The 11,773-nt window shown below is 46.3% G+C and overlaps 1 protein-coding gene across 1 annotated transcript in view; it reads right to left on the bottom strand.

Moving 5' to 3' along the window:
- The window catches only part of LOC112151129 (neurofibromin), an 88,757-nt gene that overhangs the window by 54,352 nt on the left and 22,632 nt on the right, over positions 1–11,773 (bottom strand). Inside the window, exons 7-18 of the mRNA XM_036217533.1 lie at positions 10,832–10,899; positions 10,626–10,701; positions 9,333–9,490; positions 9,083–9,256; positions 7,947–8,075; positions 7,428–7,502; positions 7,219–7,350; positions 5,218–5,349; positions 4,999–5,112; positions 3,509–3,588; positions 1,579–1,702; positions 1,230–1,476 (exon numbers count right to left, since the gene is read on the bottom strand). Of these exons, the coding sequence (XP_036073426.1) occupies positions 1,230–1,476; positions 1,579–1,702; positions 3,509–3,588; positions 4,999–5,112; positions 5,218–5,349; positions 7,219–7,350; positions 7,428–7,502; positions 7,947–8,075; positions 9,083–9,256; positions 9,333–9,490; positions 10,626–10,701; positions 10,832–10,899 (1,509 nt within the window). The remainder of the gene's footprint in view (positions 1–1,229; positions 1,477–1,578; positions 1,703–3,508; positions 3,589–4,998; positions 5,113–5,217; positions 5,350–7,218; positions 7,351–7,427; positions 7,503–7,946; positions 8,076–9,082; positions 9,257–9,332; positions 9,491–10,625; positions 10,702–10,831; positions 10,900–11,773) is intronic.

Below are 11,773 nucleotides of genomic sequence, written 5' to 3' on the forward strand. Positions count from 1 at the left end.
TAAACAACATAATATTAAAGTTTATACTAAGGAGGTGAGGCAAATTAAAATTCAATGGAATATGAAAGACAACCCCAACTTCCCACTGCCCGCCTTCATCTCCCCGCCTGTAGCCGCCTGGTCTCACCGAGGCGTCCCAGGCGAGTCATCTCAAACAGCTAATGCTGCGGTACTGTTAGCTTAGCTGCTACAAACAGCGCTAGCTTTAACAACCAGAAACCTGCACTTTGTCAACTCTTTTCTCGCTTTTTCCTCCACATTACAACAAAGAGAGCAACAGATGAGGACAAGAAAGAGTTAAATTTTGGGTAATCGAGTCATTTCAGCGACAAACGGCAGATAAAAACTTCTAAACAGTTCTGCCCAGCTCGGCTGCTGAGAACCGCGTGTCTCTGCCGCTGTGTGTGCGTGAGCGACAGAGTAAGAGAGGAGGACCTGAGTGACGTGAGAGGCCACGCCATCCCTTGGATCTACTAATCAGCACTAGCAGCTACTTTGAATGGGAGCCAGAGAGAGCAGAGAGCGCTCTGTTTTTCTTGTTTGCATGGCGTCACGTTTGGGGGGGCAGTCCTGAAATTTGGGGGGGCATTGCCCCATCTTGGCCATGCCAAGATCCCGCCTTAGAATGTACTTCGTTAGGATACTAAGATCCTTTGACATCTGCAGGAAGCTCCTGGCCATTTTCTATCAGTCTGTGGTTGCTAGCGTCCTGTCCTATGGTGTAGTGTGTTGGGGTGGGAGCACCTCAAAGGCCAACCTCTCCAGGTTGGAGGAACTGATTAGGCGGGCCAGCTCGGTGGTCGGCATGAAGCTGGACCCTCTGGTGGCAGTAGCAGAGAGGAGAACACTGAGCAAGCTGCAGGGGATCGTGGACAAGGCCAGCCACCCTCTGCACTCTGCCATCAGCAGCAGGAGAAGTCTGTTCAGTGAGAGGATGCTCCTTCCAAAATGCAGGACAAACAGACTGAAGAACTCTTTTGTCCCTCATGCCATAAGTCTGTTTAACATCTCTCTGGGGGGGAGGAGGGCAAAACCTAGGACTTAGTGGTGAAATTACCCTTGTATATAAACATATATATATATATAGGTATAGGTATGTGTATGTACATGTGTGCATGTGTATGGACATGTGTATGAGGGTTTGTATATTACCAACTGCGGTAATTAATAAAGCTGTCTATCTATCTATATCAGCAAACAACAGCAGGATGGGCTGAAAGAGGGCTGACCTGTTCCCATCATGGTGCTGACAGAGGCAAGCTCACTGAAGGTGGCATAGTTGGGCAGGATGTTCTGGACAGGCACCTCGTCTGCAGCACTGCGGATGTCCGCCTCCTCACAGAGGTGGCGGAAACAGGACATGGCGACCAACACAGCCTCGGTGTCCGGGCTCCACAGGAACATGTAGAGACAAACCTCCAGCTTGGTCTGCGCCTGCCGGCAGATGGGAATTCCACCTCCCATGGTGGCACACTCCTGGAGGAACAGGGAGGAGCTCATGCACAGATGCTCAGTGGACTCACTGGTGTCTGCTGACCCGAGTCACCGCTGTGAACCTGAACTGTATGGGGGGGGTACCTTGTTTTTGAGCAGAAACTTGTTCCTGCAGATGAGGATTTCCCTCAGCCACTTCAGCACCTCTGTCCCATTCATCATCTGCTGGTCGATGAGTTTGCGACAGATCTTAAAGAGCACCTGTGAGCTGAAGAGCAGAAGATCTCCAGTAAATTCCAATGATTGGACCACTGTCAAACAGGTCCTTCTAATACTAATTTGCACCGATACAAATGTCTTAAGTTGTTGTTTAGTTTGTCAGATGTGCATACATAGAAGCACCTTTCTAATACACCGCTCACAAAAATGAAAGGAACACTTTTTTATTGGGCCTACCATTAATTGAATTAAACCTGTCTGATAATTTTCTGGTTGGTTAATCAGCTGAGGGCCTTGTTAATCAATTTCAGCTGTATTGGTGTTTATGGAATTAACAACAGGTGCACTTCAGTGGCAACAATTAGAAAACCCTCCAAACAGGACTGGTGTTACATGTGGAGGTCATTTCAAGTTTCTCCCTCTTGATCTTTTTTGGCTGGTTTTCCACTCGTGCTGATTTTGGCTTGATAATTATCTCTACTGGCAGTATGAGGAGATTCCTTAACCCTACAGAAGTTGAACAGGTTGTCCAACTTCTCCAGGATGGCACATCCACACATGCTGCAGCAAGAAGGTTTAAGGTGTCTCCCAGCACAATCTCCAGAACATGGAGGAGATTTCAGGAGACCGGTGGTTATTCTGGGAGAGCTGGACAGGGCCGTAGAAGGTCCTCAACCCCTCAGCAGGACCCATACCTGCTCCTTTGTGCAAGGCGGAACAGGCTGAGCACTGCTCGTGCCCTACAGAATGACCTCCAGAGGACCACTGGTGTGAATGTCTCTACCCAAACAATCAGGAACAGACTTCATGAAGGTGGCCTGAGGGCCCCACGTCCTGTAGTGGGCCCTGTGCTCACTGCCCAGGACCGTGGAGCTCCACTGGCATTTGCTCAAGAACACCAGAATTGGCAAGTCCGCCACTGGTGCCTTGTACAGACGAGAGCAGGTTCACCCTGAGCACCAGGTTTGGTGGTGGGTCAGTGATGGTCTGGGGAGGCATATCCATGGAGGGACGCACAGACCTCTACTGCCTAGGAAATGGTGCTCTGACTGCCATAAGGTATCCAGATGAAATCCTTGAACCCATTGTCAGACCCTACGCTGGTGCAGTAGGTCCTGGTTTCCTCCTAATGCACCACAATGCCCGGCCTCACGTGGCAAGAGTATGCAGGCGGTACCTGGAGGATGAAGGAATTGAAACAATTGAATGGCCTTCACCATCCCCTGACTTAAACCCAATAGAACATCTCTGGGACATTATGTTTGGGTCCATTAGGCGCCGCCAGGTTGCTCCTCAGACTGTACAACAGCTCAGGGATGCCCTCACACAGATCTGGGAGGAAATGCCACAAGACACCATCCGTCGTCTCATTAGGAGCATGCCGCCACGTTGTCAAGCATGCATACAAGCTGGTGGGGGCCACACAAGATACTGGAAAGCATTTTGAGTTGCAGAAATGAAGTTTTGGAAAAAATGGACTAGCCTGCCACATCTTCATTTCACTCTGATTTGATGGTGTCTACATAACTGAGCCTCTGTAGGCTGAAAACTTTTATTTCCGTTAAAAGACTTGGCATCCTTTTGTTCCTAAGACACTGTCCTGTCGTTATTTGTATAGATATCCAACTTCATCTGAGATCTGATGTATCTAATGTGTTTCTTTAAAGTGCTCCTTTAATTTTTGTGAGCAGTACATTTTTATCATTGGAAAAACCCTGAAAAAGAAAAGTCTGAAAAGGAAAGAAAAAACGGAAACCTTCTGAGTGAGTATTGGCGACAGAAGCCTTCTTTGCATGCAAAAAGAAGAAAGCAGACTCCCTCCCTTTTTGCTGTTGTACATTTCATAACGTCCTACCTTATGTCCCAGAAAGTCTCCATAGGGGCGTCAGGGTTCCACAGTTCAATGGCTTCTGGCTGATGGAGAACCAGCAGAGCCTAGAACCAGCAGGACAGGAGGCACCAGAGAAAAGAAGAATACAGATCAATCAGTTTGACAAAAAGTTTGTTTGTTTTTGTATTATTATCATCCTAACAACGTTAAAGAAATGTATCTATCTGCACTTTGAAAGAAAATAAGCATTACTAAGCTTGTTTTAAATCAAAATATTTTTACTTTCTTTAAATTTTATTTTACTGATCACATCTTTATTATTTCTTTTGATTGTTTCTTTAAATGTTTTATGTTAAGCGCTTTGAATTGCTTCTGTACATGAAAAGTGCTATACAAATAAACTTGAATTGCCTTACTTAAACAGATTATTGCTGTTAAAACACCACAAAATATTCAGAGTTTTGCTGCAAACGCTGCAGCCGGTCCTGCGGACGCTGCAGACAGTCCTGGAGACGGTCAGTCAGTCTTGCAGACTCTTCAGAGAATCATGCAGACGCTGCAGTCAGTCCTCCAGACGCTGCAATGAATCATGCAGACGTTGCAGTGAATCATGCAGATGCTGCAGTCAGTGTTGCAGACACTGCAGTCAGTCCTGCAGTTAATCCTGCAGATGTTACAGTCAGTCCTGCAGACGTTGCAGTCAGTCCTGCAGATGCTGCAGTCAGTCTTGCAGATACTGCAGTCAGTCCTGCAGATGCTGAAGTGAGTTCTGCAGATGTTGAGTGAGTCCTGCAGATTATTGCTGTTAAAACACCACAAAATATTCAAAGTTTTGCTGCAGTTGCTGCAGTCGGTCCTGCAGACCCTGCATACGGTCCTGTGGACGCTGCAGACGGTCCTGCGGACGCTGCAGTCGGTCCTGCGGACGCTGCAGTCGGTCCTGCGGACGCTGCGGTCGGTCCTGCAGACGCTGCAGTTAGTCCTGCAGATGCTGCAGTCAGTCCTGGAGACGCTGCAGTCAGTCCTGCAGACTCTTCAGAGAATCATGCAGACGCTGCAGTCAGTCCTCCAGACGCTGCAATGAATCATGCAGACGTTGCAGTGAATCATGCAGACGCTGCAGTCAGTATTGCAGACGCTGCAGTGAGTCCTGCAGATACAGCAGTCAGTTCTTCAGACACTGTAGTGAATCATGCACATGCTTCACTAAGTCCTGCAGATGCTGCAGTCAGTCCTGGAGACGCTGCAGTCAGTCCTGCAGATGCTTCAGTGAATCATGCAGATGCAGCAGTTTGTCCAGAAGACACTGCAGTCAGTCCTGCAGATGTTACAGTCAGTCCTGCAGACGCTGCAGTCAGTCCTGCAGATGTTACAGTCAGTACTGCAGACGCTGCAGTCAGTCCTGCAGACGCTGCAGTCAGTCCTGCAGATGCTGAAGTGAGTCCTGCAGATGTTGAAGTGAGTCCTGCAGATAGTGCAGTCAGTCCTGTGTTTGCTAGCGGAGTGGGTCCCACCTCCATGGCTTCCTGTGATAGTTGCGTGGTGCTGTTGAGTGGGACGAGTTGCACCAGGCCTATGATGAGCTCTGCCGTGCTGCTCTGTGTCTCTGGAGCCTGTCTCACCGGGTTCTACAACACAAATAGCAAACAAAGGAGGTTCCATATGTTCAAAAAGACTTGTGACGTGGAGAACAGCAACAGTGCTGGTGGGTGAAATGGTGTGCGGGGACTCACGTGGAGCAGGAGTTTGGGATCTGCGTGGATGAGCTTGACCAGAGCGAGGAGGAGGCACTTGTTAGTGTCGAGGTCCGTGGCTTTGTCCTTACTTTTAAGGCTGGTGCTCTTCTTCCCTATGAAGGTCAGACTCTGCAGGAGACCACACAAGCTCATCAGCTTCTGACTTTACCCCAAAGCACCCATCAATGACTCACGGACAAGGAGCTGCTGCTGCAACACTTTGGGATTGTTTCGACCAACACCTACACTTGTTTGAGACATTTCTGAAGCTGGAGGCTTGATGAGCTGAGCCCTCCCATCAGGAGCACCCTCTTTCAGCCAGTGACTGCAGCTTTGCGCCTGGCTCCAAGTCTGGTTCTGCTGGAGGTTTCTGCCTAGTCTTCCGTGTATTAAGAGGAAGTTTTCTCCCCACTGCTGTCATTTCTTTTGATCTGTTAGCCACTTCTATAAGCCATTATTTTAAGGCTTTATTGGAAAGACATTGACTAAATTAGATTACCCATGATTCCCTGAAGTGCTTGGAATTAATTCAATAATAACTTAGGTTGAATATTTTTTTCTGTTGTAAACTGGAACTTTATAAATAACAGCATTTAACTGAGTCCCCACTTCATGTTTTTTAGGTTTCTTTTAATGCAGTGGCCCCAGTGGTGGACTGTGACCTCTTTATGAATGTTCAGCTGCTTCTCTAGATAAACCTATTTTTCTCTCTAAATAACAGAAATCTTAGATGTTGGAGTAAAGCTCTGTGTCTGGATGGAGCCTCAGCTCTGGAGCTGCAAGGTGAGGCCACAGACTGCAGCACGGGGAGGTTTGTTTCTGTGCAGTCCTGCAGTATCCAGCATCACTTTAACCTGAATGGTAGTGGACTAACAGCTTCTTTTTCTTTAACTAATTTGGCCAAAATAATGAGAAACAATCCGATCATGCAGATCAAGGCAGCGAAAATCTCTTTTGAAAACATTTTGGTAAATTTAATAAACTCAAGTTTAATTTAAGACATAAGAATATTTGAAAACCTTCAAAAGAATGAGTCTGGAGGAACATTGTGCTGACACATGGAGTAAACAGTGGACTTGCTCCTGTTCCTGAGCTGGACCTGAGTGCTGTTCATCACAGCCTATAGGAGAGTTCTGGGTTCTTTAAATGGGCCATACCATGATTTTCTTAAGCCTTTTAGAGTGAACTATATCCATATATCTGATCATAGATTACCTCTGGAACACAAAAAAACGAATTCTTTATTATATATGAGTTGTTTTTCATGAGCCATTTCATACCCAGAAGGGAAACGGCTCGATTCCTGAAGCTCCGCCTGCCGCTGAGTGTGGCTGCCGCCCATTTCATGACGTCATCCTAGAGTCTGTGGCAGCGTGTCTGTATTTCTCCCATGAAAATAATAATAATCTTCAAAGATGGATGCACATATGATAACCTTTAGTATGTCGGGGGGGGGGGGTCTTAAAGGAGCGCCGTAAGTTAAGTAACAAACATCTGTTGATTGAAGACAGGACACAACTGGAAGATATACGGTTAGAGGATTACTCTTAAATGCATGAATGGATCAAAATACCCTTTTGGGGTTCTATATAGAGAGGAACAGTGAAATGCACATTAAATCTCTTTCATGGTATGGCCCCTTTAAGATGATCAGTTGTTCAAGAAACTGTCTGACTGACAGCTAGAGTCTTGGTGCAAACATTCCTTCTTGGCCTCCTTTCAAAGGCAGAGCAGCCACCTTCAGTCCACTCACATTTATCATCATCTCAAAAGAAACAGTTCACTGGAAAGTGGGAACTAAGCATGAGGACTCAGGAGTAACGGAGGGACTTTCATAATCTACTACAGTCAGGAAGGTGAGACAGTTCAGAGCTGCAGCAGGTCACAGGTTTGGAGGGGGACCTAGCCGCATTCACACAGAGTGGGATGATCTGCTCCCACATGGACCGGTTCTGACCACGGCAGTGCTCTCAGGCGTGTCATGCAGCAGCAGCTCACCGGGGTGATGCGCACTGGAGGGTGTGCTCCAGCGGCCTGGATCACCCGGGACTTGGTGTCTGAGAACATGAAGCGGAGCTCTGCAGAGTAGCAGTACACCGTGTCAATCTTTGGCCACCAGTCTAGATGAGACTGAAAACACACAGTTGGGTCAGAACCACAGATAAACACCAAACTACCTACACGATCCAGAAGACGGGCTGACTTACGTTGGTTATTATTCTGTGCAGCGAGTTGACCAGGACGAAGTGAAAGGTTGACGGAGAGGATGAGGCCAAGCAGACCTGAGGGACAGAAAGGGGTCAGAACCAGAGAAGTTAGAGAATAACCCAAGATATTAAGTTTGCTGTGGAAGTATGAGAAACCCGCTCTTTAGAGAAATGTAAGAAATCGAACGTTACGTACGTAACTACGGCTCTATGAATCTCGGATGACTGCCAGAGTTCACGGTACCTAGGATTCATTGCGTTTTCGCGAGAACTGTTGGTGCCACGTGACTTTATAGCCTCCCGTGGAGGTCACCAGGAGGTCACAGGTGACAACAAAGTCACCTGTGACCTCCTGCGCAAACTACGCATGCACAAGAAGGATCATTCAGTGCTTGAAGCACCGCCTCTGGTGGTCAGGAGGGATGATATAGAACCAGCTGACTGACTACCCCTCACTGCTGTAGGTATTCTCAGCCCTCATCAGTGCTTCAGCGGTTCTGAAGGTCAGAGAAAACACACCTTAAAGTGCTGGTTGTTGTGAGGATTGATGCGGAAACAGGAGACAAAGCAGTCAGTCATCAGCTCCACGTCAGCATTCTGGCTGCCTGTCCCCCTGAAGAAGGGCTTGGCCGGGTTGAACAGCATTGCCTGGAGGAACAAGAAGAGATTTACTCTCAAACACCTCAATTCATCTCCTCAGAGATGATGACCAGGGGTCGTACTGAGTAAAAAATTTTTCCAGCAAATGTTCTTCTTTCTCAAAAAGCATGTTGGCTTGAACAAGTCTGCAGAGAACCAGACTTTCAAAAGGCAGATGGAGGCAGTAATATCCCATTGAGACAAAAAGATGGATGGAACCCTCCAGCAACCAGGACTCATTCAGGAGAGAGGACTCCCTCAGGAACCGGGACTTCCCGGTTCACAGTGGGTATAACTGACATCTTTGAGCAACATTTCAAACATCAGACAAACCCGTCTGTCTGTGTTTTGAACATACTTCTACAGCTGCAGAGCTCCAGAGTGTTATTGTTTTCCACTGGAGTGAAGATGACTTCCTCCCTCCAGATGTTTGCATCTCTCCTTTAACCCTTGTGCTCTCTTATGGGGTCTAGATGACCCCACCTCCTTGCATTGATGTGTGATCCCTCCCATGACAAAGGTGGACAGGATTGTATGTCTGCCACAGACACCAGTAAAAATAAAAAATAAAAAAATCACTGAACAAAAAAGTTTACCACGCTATCTTGAATGGATAGCTCTGATATTGTTCGTCATTTTTGTTGCACCACTAATGTTAGGTTGGCCGGGTAAGGGGCTGTAAGCTAGTGAGAGAGAGTGCAAACAAAGAGATGATGAGAAGTGGGGACAGGCTTACTACACGCCAACAATGGTGAATTTCTGATGAACTCTTGCTACTCTGCAGAAACTACGTCCTAGCAAATTACACATTTCTTGATTTTGGCTATAAACATCAGTCATAATGAAAAGAGCACTGGGAAAACTTTGATGTAAAGATGATCACTGGGACTTTAAAGCTGACCTAAACCCTAGAAATATCCTTAAGATCTAAACCTTCATTGTGAGCTGCAAAGGCTCCTGCAGAGGTTCATCTGCAGAACAGCCAGGCTGATTCCGCAAAAAGAGACTAGGCTTGCCTTTAGATCCATCACGATGGACTGCACCAGGAGGAAAATGGTGGAGTGGTCTTCCCAGTTGATGTAGGTGGAGGCCTTACAGAGCTTGACACAGGCAACGGCAGCACTCTCCATCAGCTGTTTGTTCCCGCCCTGCCCCGCCAGCGCCTTCCTCAGGTTGTCCAGGAACTGTTTCTGCAGAAGAGCAGCAGCCGTGTGAGTGACCCGCCTCTGCCCTGAGCACGCTGCTGTGTCTGACAGCTCCAGCCACCTTGTTGGCTTTGCTGTCCTCCACCGTGTCTTTGGAGATGGTGTGGGTGATCTCTGGACAGAGCACGAGGAGAATTATCTGGAGGGGCCACACTGCTGCCTTCCTCTTGGCGCTCTCAGCAAAACTGTCCACCAGGTCAAACAGCTTCTCTGCAGCTTCTGTCAAGACACACGGTTGACATAAGAGCAGGCAGACATTAGTAAAGCTCAGGAAGAGCCAGTTAGTCCTGAAGCAATACCAATGCTTTATAAACATATGATAGTTCTGACTAGGGATGCAACAATACAGTTTGCTCATGGTTCGATATATACTGAACAAAAAAACAAACCCTGAATTCCTAATAATCCACAGATTATTTATTTATGCTGCAAACAGAAAAAACATACCAAAAAAATCTGATTGTTTTTAAGAGCACAGTTCTTGGCACTTAACATATTTAAATTGAACTCTTGTAAATTTGTAAACATTAAAACTTATAATGGAATGTAAGTGTCCCACTCCTCAATACTTGCAAACATCAACATAATGAACTGCAAAATTTTAAGCAGTTCTCTTACATTTTAAAAAGCTGGATGTCATACACAATCCAAATTGGAGCTCTTTTTTTCCTTTGGGCTTTTCCCTTCAGGGGTCGGCACAGCGAATCAGTTCCCTCCATCTAAGCCTGTCTTCAGCATCCTCCACTCTAACACCAGCCACCTTCATCTCTTCATTCACTGCATCCATAAACCTCCTCTTTGGTCTTCCTCTAGTCCTCTTTCCTGGCAGCTCTAGACTCAGCATCCTTCTACCAATATATTCACTGTCTCTCCTCTGAACATGTCCAAACCATCTCAGTCTGGCCTCTCTGACTTTATCTCCAAAACCTCTAACATGTGCTGTCCCTCTGATGTATTCATTCCTGATCCTATCCATCCTGGTCACTCCCAAAGAGCACCTCAGCATCTTCATCTCTGCTACCTCCAGCTCTGCTTCCTGTCTTTTCTTCAGTCCCACTGTTTCTAGTCCAAACAACATGGCTGGTCTCACCACAGTCTTGTACACCTTTCCTTTCATTTAGTTACCCTGTGTTTGACATGTCTTTATGGATATAAACTTCCGATGATTGATTGTATTGCACATGAATTCTTTTATTTTCTTGATTGTTTGGAAAAACATTTCTAATCTAAAATCTAAAATATTACAACAGTTACTGTTGGATAATAAAGTGTGCTGGTAAAGCAAAAGGCTGTGGAGTGGATCTGATCAACACCAACAGACATCCAGCTTAGAGCCCACAGACGCGGTGCTTACCTGCCATGTCTGCCTGTGGACGCTGGTATAGCATGGTGAACTCATCTGGATAATTCTCCACCCAGTTCCAGAAAGCCTGCAGGGACAGCACATTACGTCTGCATGACATTCATCAAGACTATGATTTGGTACATTTCTACAGAAAAGTGCAGTTAATTCCAGTTCAAAGCAGAGTTCTACTGAAAGGCTGGAAGAAATAGAGGTACCTTCTCCAAGCTGTTGATGACCGTAAGCTGGGCAGGCTTCTTCAGAGCCCTAAACTTCAACACCGTTTCTGAGATGACAAAAAACATCACAGAGATGTGTTTTCTGGGTGTTATAGGTGGGAAGAGTTGTTTATATGTGGAAACAATGGATGGAGGAACAGTAGAGACTAAGAACAAAGTCCAGTTTAGACTGCAACGTGAAGAGAAAAGGGTCCTACTCCAACTAATCCAGTGTTTTTCAGCCAGTGTGCCGCGGCACACTAGTGTGCTGTGAGAGATGGTCTGGTGTGCCGCGGGAAATTACCCATTTTCACATATCTAAAACATTTACCATCACTATGGTATCTGCTCTGTGTTTATCCAAACGGCCCTGATTTAACACTGGATAGTTTGGAATATGCAAGATGGTAAAATAAATATTTCTTTGTTTCTATAAATGAGTCTTTAATCTGAATGATATTATTGCAATCCGGCCACAAAACTAGCCTCAAACTCAGCTTTTAGAGAAGTCCCCCCCCCCCTTCACCTGTCTCTGCCAATCATTGTTGGAGGCTTGATCACATGTCATCAATCTGACCAATCAGAAGTGGTTAACGTCCTCACTTACAGCTAATAACAGCTAAAGTTCGTGTTTAGCGGTGTAGCTTCCAGCGGGATCCGACGTCAGACAGTTTAAAAAGTGAACAAAATAATGAAGCTCAGAAACGTGAATATACCCGGCATCTGCGTGAGTTCATGCGCTACAGCCCCCATGATGCATTGGGTTAAAGAATTGTGGTGCGATGCGGGGGGGGGGTGGACTGGGATCATGCCATTAATGTTAGTTACTAAGCAGTTGATCGGCGGACCGTCAGTGATCGTGACATCCACACAGTGAGAGAAAATATTTAATTAAACCTCAAGAATTGTGATGGAAAAATATTTAAGAGAGATGAAAAGAAG

This window comes from Oryzias melastigma, linkage group LG20 (genome assembly GCF_002922805.2).
Source record: "Oryzias melastigma strain HK-1 linkage group LG20, ASM292280v2, whole genome shotgun sequence".
NCBI lineage: Eukaryota > Metazoa > Chordata > Actinopteri > Beloniformes > Adrianichthyidae > Oryzias > Oryzias melastigma.